The sequence below is a fragment of the Portunus trituberculatus genome, chromosome 48 (genome assembly GCF_017591435.1).
Source record: "Portunus trituberculatus isolate SZX2019 chromosome 48, ASM1759143v1, whole genome shotgun sequence".
Classification (NCBI taxonomy): Eukaryota; Metazoa; Arthropoda; class Malacostraca; order Decapoda; family Portunidae; genus Portunus; species Portunus trituberculatus.
Window position 1 is genome coordinate 17,289,753 of NC_059302.1, and position 22,053 is coordinate 17,311,805.

At 39.0% G+C, this 22,053-nt stretch overlaps 1 protein-coding gene across 1 annotated transcript in view; it reads right to left on the reverse strand.

Annotated features, from left to right (window-relative positions):
• Nucleotides 1-20,979, reverse strand: part of LOC123498679 — a 22,887-nt gene extending 1,908 nt beyond the window's left edge. Inside the window, exons 1-3 of the mRNA XM_045246017.1 lie at nucleotides 20,845-20,979; nucleotides 14,789-15,022; nucleotides 11,453-11,620 (exon numbers count right to left, since the gene is read on the reverse strand). Of these exons, the coding sequence (XP_045101952.1) occupies nucleotides 11,453-11,620; nucleotides 14,789-15,004 (384 nt within the window). The 5' untranslated portion in view covers nucleotides 15,005-15,022; nucleotides 20,845-20,979. The remainder of the gene's footprint in view (nucleotides 1-11,452; nucleotides 11,621-14,788; nucleotides 15,023-20,844) is intronic.
• Nucleotides 20,980-22,053: the final 1,074 nt, after the last annotated feature.

Below are 22,053 nucleotides of genomic sequence, written 5' to 3' on the forward strand. Positions count from 1 at the left end.
CTACAGTAATGAAATTAAATATCGTTTTTCCACAGTAGAACACATGAAATCATTCAATAATCATACATCAATTCCACTTTCAATTAGTTTAACAAATATTTTGAAAAATATTAATAGAAATATTAGATCAAACTAAGAGAAAGCAGGTAATAACCAAATTAATAATCCTCATTCTTGCTATATAAACGTTATAAAACAAGACAATATCATTAAAGATTCTAAATAAACCTAAAAATAACCATGTCATTTCACACTTTCTAAACAAAACTCTAACCTAAAATAATGACTAAAAATGCCTGAAGAAACCTAAAATCAGCGATCATTCCTTATTCACGTTACAATAAAATACTAAAACTGGAAAATATCCCTAACTTTAATAAAACATAGGAATGAACCTAAACATTAAAACAATGGACAGTGATGTGGTTTATAAAATACTTGTCAACATATGAACATTTTCTCTCAAGCGTAGATGTCTAAGATCTGGCTCATTATTTTGCATGAAGATTTGTTATTAAATGTATGACTGTGAAGAACTTGAAATGTGATAAAATTATGTGAGTCCCGCAGATATTGAATGAGTATGGAATGTTGGGCAACGTGTACCTCTATATACACACATACACACCCGCTCCTCCAGTGGCAGGTGGCCTCGCCCCCTCTTACTCCACCTGGCTACTTCCACCGCCAGAGTGGATCGACACTGAACCGTATGAAGGCTACAGGGTTTCTTTCAGTCACGTTTTACTGTTTTAATTTGATCGGATGACTACACAAACTTGGGTTTATCTCTAAATAGGTGAAGAGTCTAGAGGACGTAGAGTATCATATTGTGTGTTGCACACCATCTACATAATCATAGATCAGATCCTGGACATAGTCTTTGGTGTTATACATCGTAGCCATGACTGTCCTCAGGGTCAGTATAAATAAGTCATCTTCATTAAAGCTTCCTTTGTTTATTCTTTGTCACAGTATGTACGGAGAGGTTTCCCGTCTCAATATAACAAACTTTATTACATGCAGGCATTTGAACACCAAACGAAGTCTTTAAGGCTCAATTATACATTTTTACGAAAGGTTTTAGGTCTGCATTCAGCAAGGATTTACAGCCATAAAGAACTGCAACATCAAATTTTTTTTTTCTTTATTTGGAGTTGTACATTATTGTTTTCTTAAGAAAAGGCATAAACTTAGCGACATAAGCTTCCTCAGGGCATGAGTCCTGAACTGTCGGCGGTGAAGGTGGCCTTGAAGTATGAGTACTGCCGCTGTAACTTCAGTCCCACCATTCGTAGTGGTTCTATACCCGCACCCGCCCCTTAAAAAAAAAAAAAAAAAATCCTTGGGTCGTTTATCCTCATCTTATAATTATAAAGAAAAATCTTCATCATTCCTATATTATGTAGCATTCTTTCCCTCGTGGTGGCCAACAACACTGTGTCGTCCATCAGGAAGAAAATGTGCAGCCAAGAGAGAAACCAGCCTATCTATCTTTTACAGATCTAATCTTATTGTTTACAAATAAAATAAACAAAAGGCAGACTGTCGGGGATAACTGACGCACTCCCATCGCGAACACAGCCCAGCACACTCTCCGCCAGGCGTACGTGGCCGCTATGGTCCCCACACTCAAGCCGCCTCAACTCGAGGTAGTGCGTACCTTATCTATGATATAAATCTAAGGAAAAATCCTCAAAAGTTATGAAAAATTTTTGCGATATCTTCCTGCGTAATCAGTGTGAGTGTGAGAGTAAGTTCAATACAACCTGAACCTGTGCTCAAGACAACACACCATATCATAGTTTCGTGTACAATACTGCTCATTGCAATATTGCCGCGATTGGATTTTTTTTTTTTTTTTTTTGCTTAATTTAAATATAGCGAAGATCTTTGCTTCTGACCACAAATCAGGTTAAAAGTCAGAGCAGAAAATAGAGTTAAATAAGGTGGTAATACAAAGAATGCAGTCTGGAGGGAACAGTTAGACATATAGGTTAACGGATTTGTTTATTAATCACTAACATTACACCATATTTAATTTTCCTAAAGGTTTTGGTCAATGGTTCTTAACCTTTTTACTACTACGCACCCTCTAGGACAGGGGTTCTCTTTTTAATCTTATGTACCCCTCGAAGTCTTTCAGTATTGATCACGTACCCCTTTCCCACAATGCAGCGTCAGGAAGGGTAACAATAAATGCATGATTTATTGACTTAGTTTATTAAGTTTAATTTGTGTTATATATGTAGAGCAGACAAAATCTTTAATTAATATTAGTATGTTTCTATGAGGTAGTGTCCATAGGAACTGGTACCTCACAGTATATGTGACTTATATTCAATACATTTACCAAAAAGGAACTATATCAGACAATTTTCGATCATTATGGCAGTGAACTAGCGTTGCTTCCAGCTAGTTGCAACTTGTAACTAGTGATAGTGATAAATAAGTCAGTGTGTGTGTGTGAATAACATATAAAATAATAAATCGGAACAAATATTATAGGTTTGCAAGGTTGTGTGGCAACTGTAATCCAAGAGAGCGTCCTCTCAAGTGATATAACTCCAAGAGTTTCCTTGTTAACGTTGTTAACGTGTTCTGGTTCTAGTGAAGGACACATCCAGCCTAGCACATGTAGGCCACATTGTATACTATAAACAAATTTGCAGTTATTCAAAGCTGCCACGTACCCCAAAAATTCCTCTCAAGTACCCCTGGGGGTATGCATACCCCAGGTTGAGAACCCCTGCTCTAGGACTTTGTCCTTCCTTCCACGCCCCTTGCATCTATGAATATAATTCCCTCCCAGATTTTAAAGAAAAGGCGATACTTTTCCCATTTTTCATAGACTTGTCAAAACTTGACAATGCGTTCGTTAAGAGAATGACAAATATAATCAGAGAACTTACTACTTCTCCAAAAGGCTCGCATCCCCTTTGGAAATTACTGATTCTCCACAATGGGATGCGCCCCCCAGATTAAGAACTACGGGTTTAGATTGTATGGTATGTCTGCACGTTCATATTCTAATTCTCATTACAACAACCCTCCCTCTCCCCATCTTAGCCTTCCCTACATGCTTCATTCCCCGAGTCTTAAGGCCCATCCACACGATAGGGCAAAGTTTGTCGAACACAGCCCACTATCGGGCAAAGTCCGTGGACACAACAGACTGCCTGTCCTCATGTAGTTAAACGTGCGTCCACACGGTCGAACAATGTTCGACGGACAAACATTGTTACCAATTACCAATGGAAAGTGGAAAGGCTCGTAGAAGGTATTCGGATACATCCACATATAGTTTGTGAAGTCTGATTCATAGCCAGTTTTCAATTATTGTAAAATGGTTGCATGGCTTCCCCTTTCTTTGCACCATTCCTTTCTTGTCACCTCTTTCTCCTCACATAGAACAGCAATGATCATGCTGCATAGTACAATTTTTTTGGTCTTGTTTTTTCTTGTGTACCATGGTAGTGATGTACTGCACTTGTCGCCCTGTGTGTTGCCAACGGACATCACCTTCGAACATTGTCCACTGGTCTTTGAGCAAAGTAAAAACAGAGGTTAACAACCTCATCTGGTACCACTGGTTGTTGCCAGATCCACTTCCATCGTTTCAACAATTATGAGGTCATCCTGCTTCTCCTGTGATATGGTAACAATGTTTGTCCATTGGACATTGTTCGACCGTGTGGACCAAGGAATATACAGGGAGGAAGTTTTGGTGTGGGTTAAAGTTTGGAGGACAGCGACGGTGCTGCCATCTGTTGGAAGCGAGTACTTTCATAGAAAACGTTGTTAGGGGTAACTTAAAATTTTTCCCATGCTTCCTCCCCCACCCCCTATGTTTTCCTGTATTCTCTCGTGGTTATGAACTTATAAGGCAATTAAAACATGTTTATATATATATATATATATATATATATATATATATATATATATATATATATATATATATATATATATATATATATATATATATATATATATATATATATATATATATATATATATATATATATATATATATATATATATATATATATATATTTTCGCCTTTTCTGCCTGCTGCCCTGGGCCACACCATACTCCTTACTTGCATCGCATACGTCGACTGTCTCGTGACCACTTCTGTCCTCGGTGTAGGACTACCCCTGAGGCCATGGAATATTTCCTGCTTCAATGCCCACGCTTCCTCTCTCAACATACTGCATTACGCTACTGGTTCTCCGCCCTGGCCATCACAACACTTGACCTGCCCACCCTCTTGGCGGCCTCAGGCAGCCATCCCTCCTGGCAACCTGCTGTCCTTCGCCTTACTTGTGCCTTCTTGAGGAAGACCGGCCAGCTACCATGCCTGTGATACCCACACAGGACTACCCCAGGGCTCATAAAGATCCATAGATTTTCGTGGCCTCTTTTGAATCCTTATGAGCCGTGGGGTAGTCTTGTGTGGGTATCACAGGCGTGGTAGCTGGCCTTCCTCAAGAAGGCACAAGTAAGGCGAAGGACAGCAGGTTGCCAGGAGAGGTGGACGCCTGGGGCCGCCAGGAGGGTGGGCAGGTTGAGTGTTGTGATGGCCAGGGCAGAGAGCCTGGAGCGTAATCCAGTATGTTGAGAGAGGAGGCGTGGGCTTGAAGCAGGAAATGTTCCATGGCCTCAGGGGTAGTCCTACACCAAGGACAGAAGGGGTCACAAGACAGACGTAGGCGATGCAAGTGAGCACTGAGCCTGGTGTGGCCCAGGCGGAGGCGGGCAATGGTTGATGTGCCTTGCGCTCCTTCCCGTGACTGACTGACAGTTTGAATCTTGTAACGGAACTCATCCTTCCCCGCTGATGGACCCCCCCATCCATCACCCCCTTACTACCTGTGACCCGCGCGCAATCTGTTAGAAGCAAAGTTCCCTAATCAATTCCTCCAGCCTGCCCACTTAACCCGTATATCCTTCATAGAATCCTTGGTGTGGACGCACCTTAATCTGCCCCAGTCAAGCTCGGACAACATCGAAAGACAGTGGTTGGCCGGGCTGTGTACAGTATGAGAACTATGGTGGTCCCCAAAAGGGATCGCAAGAGAATTGCATTATGGAGCGTAATTGTTACTATATCATGTGTGAAGAAAAAAAAGGAAGCGAATGGAAAAAGCCAGCTCTCGTCTGTGTTGGCTGCAGAGTGTGTCTATTTTCTTTTCTATGTCATCAACTGAGGCACACGCCAGTCTTTTCCATTTCATCACATAATGGTCTCGAGGGCAGCTGCTCGCTTGTTCCTGTCTTTATATGTGACTAGTGTCACGTTCCACAAACATGGGTTTTGATGATACAGCTCTAATAAATTAATAATCGTTGTTCTCTACTACTGCTCTCTGGTGGGTACAGAGACAGACATGTCGCTTTTTACTAGCCCAACAATAATAATTGATAACCACAGTCCACAGACCCTTGCCTCCTAATGAAACTTCGTGTGTCTGGCAGCGACATCGTACTCCAGGGCTCGGGCAGTGCTCGGTGATTTTGAACAGCTATATTTTACTCGTCGTTCAGCGGGCAAAAGCGAGAAGTCCGTCATCGGGCAGACTACTCGCTTGTGTTCGAGGGCACTGCCCTATCGTGTGGATGGGCCTTTAAAGTTCGTCCACACGGTCGAACAATGTTCGACGGACAAACCAATTACCAATTACCAGTGGAAAGCGGAAAGGCTCGTAGAAGGTATTTGGGTCCATCCGCTTATAATTTGTGAAGTCCGATTCATAGCCAGTTCTCAATTCTTGTAAAATGGTTGCATGGCTTCCCCTTTCATTTCGTTTCTGCAACCACTCCTTGCACCATCCCCTTCATGTCACCTCCTTCTCCTCACATAGAACAGAAATTATCATGCAACCGGCATCTATATAAATTTAAATGGATTTTCTTTCACTCTGTCCTCTATATAGTATGACTATAGTGTTTTTTTTTTCTTTTTTCTTTCTTTACATTAGTTAAACTGAACTTCTCTTACATAAAATAAATGAATGGATGAAACACTATCAGTTTCATGAACTATACTTCCTTTTTCTATTTGTCACCATTTCTTTCTTTCTTAATTGTTTTTTTTTTCAACCTAATTTTGTAATCATATTGTATTTGTTTATAACTAGTCTTTTTTTCATTTAATGTCTCTTCCTTCTTTTCTTTTTCTCCCTACGTATTGATTTTTATGAGCCTTTCCTCAGTTTTTCCATGTCACATTTTTTTCTTCTTTCTTTTTCTTTTATTTTAATGTGTACTCACGTTCTAGTTATATATACTATATATATATATATATATATATATATATATATATATATATATATATATATATATATATATATATATATATATATATATATATATATATATATATATATATATATATATATATATATATATATATATATATATATATATATATATATATATATATATATATATATATATATATATATATATATATATATATATATATTTTTTCTTTTTTTTTCTTTTATTTTAATGTGTACTCACTTTCTATTATATATATATATTATATATATATATATATATATATATATATATATATATATATATATATATATATATATATATATATATATATATATATATATATATATATATATATATATATATATATATATATATATATATATATATATATAAAGTTCAGCCTTTTTTTAAGCCTCTTCGGTTTTTTTTTTCTTTCCTACTATCTCTGTATTATCAGCTTTTCGAAGAAATGGAGAAGATTGTGCCAGGATGACTTTCTTAATTATCCTTGTATTCATGTGTATATGATTTGTCAGCTTTATTCCTTTTGTCTCCCGATACTTTTCTTGTAACTATTAGCTTACTTCTTTATTTTTTGTGAGTTTTTCTAATATCAGGTTTTCTTTCTTATATCTTCCTTTTTGTGCGTGGCTATGCAGGTCACATTAACTTTTTTTCTCGCTCTCTTTTATGAATCACGTTTATTTGTTTAAGATGTCAGTTTCACGTCACTCCTTTGTTTACTGATACATCTTATATTTCTTGTAGTTATCAAAATTCTTACCTCTATTTTCAACATTTTTAAACGAGATTATAATATTCTTTTAGTGAGGAGCATAATACTTTCTCTTTTTTTATTTTCTTTTATTTTCATTAAAATTGTTTGTCATTTTATTCAAATACTAGGTCTCTTTTCTGTTAAGACTCAATCTTTGCATTAGCTTGTCTTTCTTACCTACTATCACTCTTAGGACTGTGTTCTGAAACGCCTTGCTCTCTCACCACAAATCATTTTAAAGGCCACAGCGATAATTAACCAGATTTTCAAGATATTTTTTCCTATTGATAATGCAAAAATCTTCATAGTCTATCACTAGAACCATAAGAATATCATTCAGAATCCGTGTAACATCAATAAGACATAAGACTTTTTTAAAGTAATGAGAATATGGTGCAGTAGTGTTTCAACACATGGTGCTTAGCTTTACTGATATCTCAAATCTGAAGCATGTTGTAGAATAAAATACTCTTTTCGCCAAGTATACAAAAAAGCTACTTACATAAAGAAACCAAACTTGACAAACAAATTCCATTCGGAAATTTCAACGCGCAGTGTTCAACACATACAAAAAAAAAAAAAAAAAAAAAAAAACCAGACTTAACAAACTCCCTTTGCAAACTTCAACATGCAACACTCCAACACCATATACTTACGAAAAAGGAATTAATAAACATGGCTCCACGAATACTAAAAAAAAAAAAAAAAAAAACTAACGAATTATGTATCTGAATGTGTAGTCCTAGTTATCAAAACGAACACTCAATGACACAGCCAATAACAATAGTATTTGGGATTCACCGTCCTTATTTTTCTCCACGAATTTCCTGTCCACCATTAATAATTTGTTGTCTTGGTTTGTCACCTCCATAAATCACTATCAATCCATCACTAGTATCAAAACCGAATACCAGTGTCACCCTCATATGCTATACAGTATGTAATGAGAGTTTTTCTTGTTTGTTCATTTTTTTTTTCCACCTGACTGTCTTCTGTCTACACCAGGGGTTCTCAACCTGGGGTACGCGTATCCCCAGGGGTACTTGAGAGGAATTTGGGGGGACGTGGCAGGTTTCTCGATATACTTTGAATAATTTATAGTATACAATGTGGCATGTATACTCGTTACTGACACCACTTCTTCACTCAAGCTGTTCCACGTCTCAACACATCTTTGCGGGAAACTATATTTTTTAATATCTCTTAGACATCTTCCCTTCCTCAGCTTTTTACTATGCGATCTTGCGCTTCGAAAGTCATATTCTTCTCTCAGGTTCAGTTTTTCATTATCCACTTCGTCCATTTCGTTGACCAATTTATAAACTTGTATTAGATCCCCTCTTTGTTCCAGGGTTGGTAGATCCATAGCCTTTAGTCTCTCCTCATATGTCATCCCTTCAAATTCTGGAACCATTCTTGTAGCCATTTTTTTTTTGTAGTCTCTCCAGCTTCCTTACGTGTTTTTTTTTATGGGGGGTCCACACTACTCCTGCATATTCCAATCTGGGTCTTATTATAGTACTTATCAATTTCTTCATCATTTCTTTGTTCATGTAGTGAAATGCTATTCCAATATTCCTTAGCAAATTATATGTCTCTCTGAAAATTCTATCAATATGGCTTACCAAATCCTTTTCCTTTTTTACTTTCTCCAGTTCTACTCCATCTCCCATTTTATAGATTCCCACTGGTCGTCTTTCACTCTTTCCCATTTTCATGACATGGCTTTTGTCCACATTGAATTCCATTTCCCACTTTTTACTCCATTCCCAGATCTTATTTAGGTCTTCCTGCAGTATTTGACAATCCTCTTTTGCTTTATAACTCTACACAGTTTTGCATCGTCCGCAAACAGATTTATGTAGCTGTTCATTCCTTCAGGCATGTCGTTTATATATATGAGAAAAAGTATTGGCGCCAATACTGACCCCTGTGGCACTCCGCTTTCTACTGTTTTCCACTTGGACTTCATATCTTTGACTACCATCCTTATTTCTCTCCCCCTCAAATAATTTTCCATCCATCTCAATGTGCTTCCTTTTAAGCCACCCTTCTCCTCTAACTTCCATAGTAATCTTGCATGTGGCACTTTATCAAATGCCTTTTTAAATCCAAATAAATACAGTCAACCCATCCCTCTCTCTCTCTTGTACTTTATCAACTATTCTAGAAACTCAATAAATTTGTTACACACGACCGACCTTTTCTAAAACCAAATTGGCTATTTGATAATAATTTGTTGTCTTCAAGAAACTCAATCCATTGTTTCTTTATTACTCTTTCACACATCTTGCATATTACACTAGTTAGTGATACCGGTCTGTAATTTAAAGGTTCTTCCTTCCTTCCGCTCTTATATATGGGAACCACCTCAGCTCTTTTCCATTCTACTGGTACTGTTCCATTTTCTATTGAGCATTTTATGATGTTGTATATAGGACTTGCTAGTTCTTCCCTACATTCTTTCAGTATTCTGCCTGAGACTTCATCCGGTCCCATTGCCTTCTCATCTAATTCCGTCATCAACTTTTTTATTTCAAGCTTGGTTACTTTAATCTCTTTCATATGGACAGTCTCTCTATTACCCTGTGGTCTTTCAAATTTGGATTCCTTAGTAAAGACCTCCTGAAATTTACTATTTAACAGTTCTGCCATACTTTTGGGTCTTCCACCATCCGTTCTCTCCTTTTAACCTTTCTATTGTTTCTTTTTGCCTTATTTTTCCATTTATGAATCTGTAGAACAATTTTGGTTGTTCCTTACATTTTTCGACAATGTCCTTTTCATAGTTCCTTTCTTCTTCCTTTCTCACCTTAGCATATTCATTTCTTGCTGTTTTGAAGTTTTCCTTATTTTCTGGATTTCTGTTTCTCCTCCACCTTTTCCATGCTCCATCTCTTTTCTCCTTTGCCCTAGCACACCTTGCATTAAACCAATCTTTCTTTCCTTCTTCTTTAGGTCTATATTTTGGGACATATTCCCTGACTCCTGTTTTGTATATTTCCAAAAATAAGTTATATTTCTCTTGCACCGTCTCTGAGTTTTCCATCTCCTCCCAGTTTACGTTTTTAAAATAGTTCTTGAGATTCTCAATATCAGCCTTTCTGTAATTTAATCGGTCTCCTTTGTATGATTCGTCTCTATCTTCCTTTCCTTCTTCTATATCCATTTCTAATATTACATGGTCACTCTTTCCCAATGGGCACTTATATCTTATATCATCGTTCATTTGTATACCCTTGTAAAAACTAGGTCCAATCTCGCCGGCTCATCGTTTCCTCTGAATCTTGTGTTTTCCTTTACTCTTTGGACCATCATATTATCTATCATTAGGTTCAGGAATCTATCTCCCCAGGCTTCTTCCCCCATACCACTTTCATAATTTTCCCAGTCCACCTCCTTACAGTTGAAATCTCCTACTAATATCACTTTTCTCCTTTCTTTAATGATTCTCGTAAGACTCCTTATTGTGTCATCTATCATGTCTTTATATTCTTGATTGGTCCATGAATTTGTTTTTGGTGGCACATATGTTCCAATGATTGTTAACTCCTTTTTATTAATATGTATCTTAATATACAGTATTTCTGATTTTCCTTCCCAAACTCCACCATTCTGTAACATCATCATGACTCCTCTTTTACCCACTCTGTCTCTTCTCCATATATTATACCTTTTATAATATATTTTTATTGCCTCATTTAGCTTTGTTTCCACCAGGCATACGATATCTGGTTCTTCTTTCTTTATGTAATCTCTTAATTCTAATTTACTTGATGAAATCCCATCTATGTTCGTATACATCATTATTAATCTCTTGTTTTTATCATTTTTAGTTAAACTTGCTCAATTTTTTTCTCTCCATCTCTTTTATATAACGTTTCCTTATCCTGTGTGTGTGTGTGTGTGTGTGTGTGTGTGTGTGTGTGTGTGTGTGTGTGTGTGTGTGTGTGTGTGTGTGTGTGTGTGTGTGTGTGTGTGTGTGTAATTCACCTCGGTCACCTGCTGGTCACCCAGCCAGTCTTCCCCATTACGGAGCGAGCTCAAAGCTCATAGACCGATCTTCGGGTAGGACTGAGACCACAACACACAACACACACCGGGAAAGCGAGGCCACAACTCCTCGAGTTACATCCCGTACCTATTTACTGCTAGGTGAACAGGGGCCACACATTAAGAGGCTTGCTCATTTGACTCGCCGCGCCGGGACTCGAACCCGGGCCTCTCGATTGTGAGTCGAGCGTGCTAACCACTACACTACGCGGTGTGTGTGTGTGTGTGTGTGTGTGTACACCTGTACTGTACACCTGTCCAGTAAGCATTATCTGTCTACACCTGTCTATCTCCTACCTGTCTATACCTGTCCCCAAACAATGCTCCGTCACCCACCTGGGGCGGACGGTCATGCTGCGGCGTGGCGGGAATGGCATGCACCTGAGAGCCGTGCAGCTGCCAGTGGGCGCGGGCACACGCCGCCTGCCGCAGGGCGCTCAGCCACCATCCCGGCGCCGCTAGTAGGCCCAAGCGTACCACAGAAGGGGGAGTCTCTGCTTCAGCCTGCACAGGGGCAATGGTGTGGTTAGTGGTAGTGGTGGTGGTTGTGGTGGTAATAATAGTAGGGGAAAAGCTGTAGGTAATAATAATAATAATAATAATAATAATAATAATAATAATAATAATAATAATAATAATAATCACTACCATCACCACCAGTATCATCATCATCATTATCACCACCATCCCCAACATTAATATTATAATAGCAATGAAATAATGATAGTAGTAATCATCATTATCAAATTGATAATAACATAAGTAGAGTCATAATACCAATAATAACGACAATAATAAGTATTAATAAAAACGGTAGAGTACCATCGTTGACATCACCATCATACCCATCATCATCACACCCATCATCATCATCATCATCATCATCTTCATCTAATAATAATAATAATAATAATAATAATAATAATAATAATAATAATAATAATAATAATAATAATAATAATAATAATAATAATAATAATAATAATAATAATAATAATAATAATAATAATAATAATAATAACAATAATAATAGCAATAATGATGATGATAATAATAATAATAATAATAATAATAATAATAATAATAATAATAATAATAATAATAATAATAATAATAATAGCAATAATGATAATAATAACAACAATAATAATAATAATAATAATAATAATAATAATAATAATAATAACAATAATGATAATAATGATAATGATAATGATAATAATAATAATAATAATAATAATAATAATAATAATAATAATAATAATAATAATAATAATAATAATAATAATAATAATAATAATTATAATAATAATAATGATATTATTACTATTATTATCATTATTATTATTATTATTATTATTATTATTAAGTACTATTATTATCATCATCATTATTATTACTATTATCAAGTACTATTATTATCATTATTATTATCATCATCACCATTATCATTATTATTATTATTATTATTATTATTATTATTAAATTAACAATAATGACCACAAAAACAATAACAACAACAACAACAACAACAACAACAACAACAACAACAACAACAGCAGTCACGATGAAAGCACTTACTCAATACACAACAGATAGAGTGTTATGTAAGTACTAACTGTTATGATATCTTTAGCTGAACTAATTACTGATACTGCTCGTATAAAAGAAAGATTGTCATAGGGTAGAGGCTCATCTTCCCTCCTTCCTTTTTCCTACCACTTACCTCACACCCCTACTCATTCCCAAACTTTCCTCTTAATACTCATAAGCTTACCTCCTTCCCTCCTACCTTTCTTCCTAAGTTTTCCAGACAGCAACTTCCAAGGACCACTTCGCACTAGCAACAGCAAAAGTGAGATAATATAGAGCCTGGGCTACTCTTCGTGTACGGTGTGAGGGCTTAATTAATCGTGACTTGCGCTTCCATATACTTAAACACGGAATGATCCGCCAAGCTCTGTTATTGGAAATCCCAACAAACCACAACAAGCCCAGATCAACAGCATCGCTTGACCTTTTAAAATGTTATTGTGCTGTGTTGTAGTGTTCATCTCCCTTGCCTCATCCTCAATGGTCCTTACAGGTGGCACGCTAGGACTTAGCGCCTCGAAGAACGTACTAATAGGCACGCCCAGGTAGTATCAAGAATGCAGATGAAAGAGAAGACCAGAAGCCAATCAAAGGCACCTGAAGAAAACAAGTTGAGGAAGAACATCGAGGTAAGACAAAAACGGAGAAGGGAGGGTGGAATTGCGGTAGAACTGCAAATTAAGGATGGGAGTCACAGAGGAAGATACAAGGAACAAATAACTGGAGGAGACTCTAACACAACGCCAACCTATCAATCTAAGGAAACGGTGAAAGAAATGAAACTCGTGAAAGTGTCCTAGTTTCAGATCGAATAGAAAAAAATAAATGATAATATAGATAAATAATAAATAAAAAAATACGATGAGTGAGCTGCACACCTTTTGTAAACCACGAGGTCATTAAGCGCCATTATACAAGTGTTGCCATTTGTATAATCAACCGTAACGAAAATCAATGAGGTGAAATGATGGTATCGCTGCATTAACTATAGTATGAGATAATCTGTTAAGAAATCACGAACGTAGTAGATAAGAGATAAGTCTCCTTTTTAAATGACTGGCATTTACGAGTAACTATCGTCAAATAATGAAGATGAATAAATAAATGAATTAAAATAAGATAGCTAAATTAATATATAAATAAACTAATAAAACGCATAATCTGAGATTCGTATTCCTATCAGTCAAATTGAGACAAAAAACGTGACTCCTAATCCCATGCTGGATAGAGAGGCACGTCATCAAGATGAAGATGACGAAGGTGAGGAGATGTGAGCCGTCTCTGGCTAATCATTCCCCTGACGAGAGAGAGAGAGAGAGAGTGTGTGTGTGTGTGTTTCACTGTTTGATCTGCTGCAGTCTCTGACGAGACAGCCAGACGTTACCCTAAGGAACGAGCTCAGAGCTCATTATTTCCGATCTTCGGATAGGCCTGATCAGACCAGGCACACACCACACACCGGGACAACAAGGTCACAACTCCTCGATTTACATCCCGTACCTACTCACTGCTAGGTGAACAGGGGCTACACGTGAAAGGAGACACCCAAATATCTCCACTCGGCCGGGGAATCGAACCCCGGTCCTCTGGCTTGTGAAGCCAGCGCTCTAACCACTGAGCTACCGGACTGTGTGTGTAATTCACTGTTTGATCTGCTGCAGTCTCTGACGAGACAGCCAGACGTTACCCTACGGAACGAGCTCAGAGCTCATTGTTTCCGATCTTCGGATAGGCCTGAGACCAGGCACACACCACACACCGGGACAACAAGGTCACAACTCCTCGATTTACATCTCGTACCTACTCACTGCTAGGTGAACAGGGGCTACACGTGAAAGGAGACACACCCAAATATGTGTGTGTGTGTGTGTGTGTGTGTGTGAGAGAGAGAGAGAGAGAGAGAGAGAGAGAGAGAGAGAGAGAGAGAGAGAGAGAGAGAGAGAGAGAGAGAGAGAGAGAGAGAGAGAGAGAGAGAGAGAGAGAGAGAGAGAGAGAGAGAGAGTGTGTGTGTGTGTGTGTGTGTGTGTGTGTGTGTGTGTGTGTGTGTGTGTGTGTGTGTGTGTGTGTGTGTGTGTGTACCCAAGTGATGAGGTGTGTCCGTCGCTCCCTCCACTCTCTTGCCAGATCCTTCACGCAGCGCACTACAGCTCGTGCCCGCCACACGCTGCACAGGTTACGCCGTCCCGCCACCGCCTCCTCCCGGCTTGGGCGACCCGCACCAGTGGCCATGGCGGGGTGAAGAAGGAAGGACTTCACCAAGCACCCCAGCACCACCAGGGCTTGCGCGGGCTGCATCCTCGCCTCCCTCACAGCCTGCAGGATACCATGCCCAAGAAAGACCATTAGTGGGCTGACGAATAAACTTCATCAAGAATGATTGAGTATAGCACATGCTATTTGAGTAACACTGCATGATTCTACTGAGCAGGAATAAAACAGGAAGGACTAATGATCTCACTCAACCTGATGTTTTGCAAATGGATAACTTCTTTACTGCCAATGGCCGAGTACTGTACAATATCCGTTAAATGATTAATATTATATGATTTATGATTTTAATGAGCTGGAATAAAACCTTTGAGCACTAACTCCACTTAATTACTTTCAAAAGGTTGAAATTCCTTACATTAATAAACTTTCAGAATGAGTTACCATTCTACGATTGATGATCTTAGTGTTATCTCCAATTCATCCATTCACCTTGTTGCTGTGAACACATGATGCAGACACACACACACACAAGGAAAGACAAACAGACAGACAGACGGTATACGTGAACGAGAACAGCGAGTGACAGAATGAACGTCTGCTCTGAATTTATGTAGTAATACGGTGTTCAACTAGAGCAGGTGTTCTCAACCTTTTTAATGTTAGGTACCCCTCGAAGTCTTTCAGTATTGATCACGTACCCCTTACCCACAATGCAGCGTCAGGAAGGGTAACAATAAATGCATGGTTTATTTACTTAGTTTATTAAGTTTAGATTGTGTTATATATGTGGAGCAGACATAATTTTTAATTAATATTAGTATGTTTCTATGAGGTAGTGTCGATAGGAACTGGTACCTCACAGGGAGACACTATATGTGACTTACATGCAATGCATTTACCAAAAAGGAACTATATCAGACAATTTTCGATCATTATGGCAGTGAACTAGTGTTGCTTGCAGCTAGTTGCAACTTGTAACTAGTAACAGTGATAAATAAGTCAGTGTGTGTGTGAATAACGTATAAAATAATAAATCAGAACAAATATTATAGGTTTGCAAGGTTGTGTGGCAACTGTAATCCAAGAGAGCGTCCTCTCAAGTGATATAACTCCAAGAGTTTCCTTGTTAACGTTGTTAACGTGTCCTGGTTCTAGTGAAGGACACATTGTATACTACAAACAAATTTGCTGCTATTCAAAACTGAAGCATTTTGAGAAACCTGCCACGTACCCCCAAAATTTCTCTCACGTACCCCTGGGGGTACGCGTACCCCAGGTTGAGAACCCCTAAACTACAGGATGAGAGAGCGGTGAGCAGAACTGAGATGCGCATTGGGCCTGAAGGAAACAAACAATTAACTTCTTCCGCAGTTTTCGTAGCGTTAAGACTTAGTGTCATGAACGAATCTCCTTCACTTCTGTAACTCCCATCCTTTGCAATTCTGTCTCAGTCCCTCCATCTCAGAAACTACCTAATTCATCTCTATGATTTACATTCCTTTGCACAGTGGAAGAAAGGCAACAAGTAGATAAGGGCCGCCGTGGTGCAGTGGAACCATGCGTGCTTTGGGGTCCGAGGGGTCTCCAAGCGCACGGGTTCAAATCCTGTCCACGGTTGGGGTGTAGGTTGGGCTTCCTCACTCGGGAAAACGGTTTCCTAGCAGGTGGGCTTTGAGATAGAGGTACCCCAAAAAGTATCCCCTTTAGCCCAGAAATTCCCGTGAAAAGCCCAATTGGTATAAAAAAAAAAAAGTTTCCTTCACTGGATCCAAAATCCTTGTTTTGGATCTTGATGGCTTCTTGCAGTTTCTTTATATGTTCTTATGTTTTTCACGCCTTATAGGAGATAAGATCAAGGTTAAGAATACAATCTATGACAGGAACTACGGCTTCCCAGCAGCCCTCGCTCACCTCCCACAACGCCGCCAACTTCCGCCGCGCCGCATCCTGCAGGGCGTCCCACGTCTTGATCTCCTCCAACCAAGCTCTCGTCTCCGGTGTAACCTCGCGCGTCACCTGTTGCGCTACTACACTCACGGGACTTCCATGGGAGGCCTGCAGCTCCTCCAGCAGAGCTTCCACCACCCATCGTGGTGTTGCCACTGAACAACATGTAAGCATATAAATCTAACTCTAATATTCTCTCTCTCTCTCTCTCTCTCTCTCTCTCTCTCTCTCTCTCTCTCTCTCTCTCTCTCTCTCTCTCTCTCTCTCTCTCTCTCTCTCTATATATATATATATATATATATATATATATATATCTCTCTCTCTCTCTCTCTCTCTCTCTCTCTCTCTCTCTCTCTCTCTCTCTCTCTCTCTCTCTCTCTCTCTCTCTCTCTCGTACCCCAGGGCTTCTCGGTAAAGTCCTCCAGAATGACTGTCATCTTGCGGCTCTCCTCAGCCAAGCAACGGCCCTCGGGAATGCCGAGCAGCGTTGCCTCCTTCGCCTCCACATGGCCGCAGACGGTGGCTACGGCACCGAAGGTGGGAAGGTAGAGTAAAAACATAATGTTAAAATACCATCAGAATTATAAAAACACCTTTGAAAATTGCTTCCACTAGATATAGCCTAATCAAAGTAGTTAATATAAAAAGGCAAAGAAAATAATGACCAGAACACCTGGTCAATAAGTCAGTCTTACCGGCAAACTAAATGTGGCGAGAAAAAAAAAAAAAAAAAAAAAAAACGAGCAGTATGAATCTCAAAGCTTTAAAAGAAGGGTGTGTATAAGGCGCTTTAAGATTCTGGCTTTTTATGGTGACTTGTGTTTGCTATTCTTGTTGGCGGAGCTGCAAGGAATCTTACATTGATATTATTTCGTTTCGGCATAGTACTCGTACTAGTGTGCATAGTCCGAAACTGATGTGCACGTGTTTGAAATAAGGTTAAGCTTTCTAGATTATTAGAAATGGCACATGTATAGCAATACAAATAAGACACTCCGCGGAAATCCACACCTCTGCCACACTATCATCCCAGGCTGATACACAAGCAGTAATTCTCAATATTGCATAAGCGGACTGCCCTGAAAATTGAAGAAATGTTTTCCCTTTGATTAATAATCATGTATTACAATAGTTTGTGACTGTTATCAAACACGTGAATTGAAGGTGTTGGAAACTGCATACTAAGCAAGATGCAAGAAATAGTAAACGGTATACCCAAATTTTAATTATTAGCAGCAATCGCGGAGTTTTTTTTTTTTTCGTCTCTGGTGGATATTTTTAAGGGCTTTTTAATTAAGATGATCATGATTTGGTAAAACTGCTGATCATCTCATGGATTTGGAACTGCTAGTCCCCAGAGCCTAGACTCCTAGAGTCTCCAGGGGTTTCTTACCCTTTTCTTGTTAAGAACCCCGTGAGTTATAAGAACATCTACACAAACCCATAGTAATCTGACATCGAACAGAATGTTAATTAAGTTACTGATACTAATTTAATAAGCAAAGGATATTATGTAGATCAGTCATCTAAGTATCCTTGGAAATATTCTTGTGAACCCCTGGGGAAGGCGGTGGCGTAGTGGATAAGGTGGTGAGCGTGGGATCGGGCAGACGTATACATACGTAGGTTTGAATCCTACCGCGTGCTGTCTTGAAACTATGTCATTTGTCGAGTGGTTTAAAGTTACCTACATGTCACCATGATACTCAAGTTGTAGGTGGAGGAGTAATTGTCTTACACCAAAGATGCGCTTGGGTGGTGATATGGCCTTAATATGGGTACCATTATAAATAAAATTGCCTGCGCCGCTCATGGGTGGAAGCTGGACAGCGCTTCCCGTACTCTTCAAGTATACCTACAGGCGCTACAGACTATAACAAAAAAATAATAAATAGATAAATAAATAAAAACAGGTTGAGAACCTCTACTCTAGGTCCTAAGGACTAGTAGTTCCAAAGCCATGAGATGATCAGCAATCTTACCAAACAACGATGCCCAATATTCATTAAATTACCCTTAAAAATATCAATAACTTCCATAAGAGACCAGAGAGAGAGAAAAAAAAAAGAATAATATAGGTGCAGTAAGCGGTCCCTGCAAAGAGAGCGTCTGCTGCAGTGCTGAGTCTTGCAGCAACAAAGTGATGTGAAAGATCAAGTCTAGATTCTGCACATCATTAAGAGATAGATAACTACAAAATTAATAGTGTGTGGCACAGCCAACGTTTTAGTTAATGATCACAAACTTTACTGCCTCTTTAGCGGCGCGCGGCGTGAAGGTGTGGGAGGAGCTTGGACCTTGGGGGTAAAATTATTCGTGGTGATGCACATGTGATTTTCTCTTTCTAATTAGTAAAGATCTTAAATTAATTTCTGACACGAGCGCATCAGCGCCCAAACTGAATCGACCGACCACTCCGAGATTACAGCTGATGATTAATATTTGAGTATACCTTTTATTATTTCTCGCACCTTACTAAGTATGCAGTTTCCAACACCTCCAATTCACGTGCTTGATAACAGTCATATCACAAGTGATTAGGAGGGCAAGACTTTAATTGAATAAGAGAATGGGAACATGAAAAAAAATAGGGAAACTGAATGAAACTGCAAGAAGCCATTAGGCCTAGTTACACGTGACTGTCTCTGTATGTGATGTACCCAACTATTTTCACCAATCATCTCCATCCATAAATTTGTGCAATTTTTTTCTAAAGTTTTCTAATGAATCAGCACTAACAATATGCCTCATTCATTTTATTTAACGATATCGTCTAACATGCATTAGTGTTGAAGTTTTGGAACTTTCGTCCAAAGCTTGTGTTGGTGACTCTTCATGACGTCATGGTTACATATTAGTAGTTGGAGAGTTTAGTGTTATGTTAAGTGTCTTAGAAATTTCCTACCCTTAACATTACTCTTGGAAATTAGTACCATTTGAGTTTCACACTCAACTATTTCTCGTTAGAGAGTTTCATGCATACTTGATATCTGAAACTAATGATGCTGTTAAGGATTTTAGAATATGTAAAGAAAGGTAATACATCTAAGAGAATTGGCATACTATTTTAAAACACCAGTGAGTCCTTGTCCTAGCCCTAAATCTATCGTCTTATTGAAAATTCTTCACAAGATGACGAGCCTTAAAAGACTGCCACAAAGCGTCTTCTATGCATGGGGTTGATATGGCGCATGTGCAGAAGAACGGCTAAGTGCATCCAGTACAACCCGCACCAAAGGGTACATGAAACATGGAGATGTTACCCAATGCTGAAATTTCGATACAAAAAAGTTTTGTTTGATTAACGCAGGATCGAATTTCCTTTCTATCATCTTTTATGCAAAATCTGAAAATACCCTTATATTCAGGAGTAGGTACCTATCTTATGTTCAAAAAGGAATGTTTAATATAAATCACAACTTTATAAAGGCAGAACATAACGATTATAAGTGAATTGTGCGTAAACCATAAAATGCTATTCCTCTACCCTATCAAAACTGAAAACTGATATGACTGAAAGAACACTACTTCATGAGTGGACAACAAAAATATAAACTTAATGAGTATAACTGCTGAATTATGTGAACCCAGTGGGCTGTGAATCTATCACAAACTTAGGTCTCGCTGAGATTCCTTTAATAAATGGTGTGTAATAATGTTATTTTTTCGTCCCTTTTCTTCTTGTTTCTTTTGAGGTTGCAATACTGAAATTAATATGTTGCTATTTTGAATAGGAGTGACAAGGCTGGACGAAATCTGGATCATTATATTCTTTTTATCTTTTGTGGATTTAGAGAGAAATAAACAAAATTTCTACAATATTAATAAGAGAAACACTGTTGAGAATCCGAATAATCTGAGAACAAAATATCTACATTTTTAACAAGAAAAACTCTTGTGAACCAGGCCAATCATTTGTAAGACCTTTAAAAGTAGTCGCTGTGAGAGAGCAAAGCGTGTCTTAATAGAAAACCCACCTATGGCTTTACTAGGAGGTTGCGAGAGGTCCAATATGAGATCACCGGTAGGGAGGGAGTGCAGGAGGACGTGAGTTGGCTGGGACACGAGTGATTTCTGACTTTCCTGTTCTTCCTCTGTTTCCCGCCGCCCAGAGTGAATGGGCATGGATGGAGTGGATAAAGATGTGACGGGACTATAGGACCCCTCTCCTGGTCCGTTTACTTGTCTTCTCAGTACCTGACCGTTGATGTGGTCGCTGAATATCGTGTCAATCACCAGCTGATCTAGTTTTGTCTTTATTACGCTGCCCACGACTACCTGAAGAGAGGCAATTGTGGTGTAAGTGAGGAAGAATTCGTCGAGATTATATAAGACGAGGACAGACATGATAAAAGTAAGGGAAGATTCTCGTAAAGATGAAGGAATAAAAAGTTGTAGTGAGATGGCCTGGAATAAACAGGCAGCCGACAGATGGGTGTAACAAAGTTTGGTGAAGTGTTTGCTTTGTATAACCATACATGGTGACAACTACTACTATTACTAAAAATCCTCACCTTCGCTAGGAACTGAGCCAAGTCCCGCCAGGCGATGTGGTCCGATGCAGAGCCAGTGGATGCAGTGCCCTGTCGCACAGCCGCTACCATAGCCTCCCTCAGCAATGTCTCCGTCAGTAGCGGTCGGTGCACCCAGCAGGAAGCCGCTCGCTCCCCACGGGCCTGACAGGGTGCATGCATAACCTTTTCTTTCCTTTTCATGAATATGAAAGACAGTAGGCTGGGACGATCGGATGGGTACACACACACACACACACACACACACACACACACACACACACACACACACACACACACACACACAGCGTAGTGTAGTGGTTAGCACGCTCGAATCACAATCGAGAGAGCCGGGTTCGAATCCCGGTAAGCGGCGAGGCAAATGGGCAAGTCTCTTAATATGTGGCCCCTGTTCACTTAGCAGCAAATAGGTACGGGATGTAACTCGAGAGGTTGTGGCTTCGCTTTCCCGGTGTGTGGAGTGTGTTATGTGGTCTCAGTCCTACCCGAAGATCGGTCTATGAGCTCTGAGCTCGCTCCATAATGGGAAAGACTGGCTGGGTGACCAGCAGACGACCGAGGTAAAACACACACACACACGCGCACACACACACACACACACACACACACACACACACACACACACACACACACACACACGTGCTGTCAAGAAGC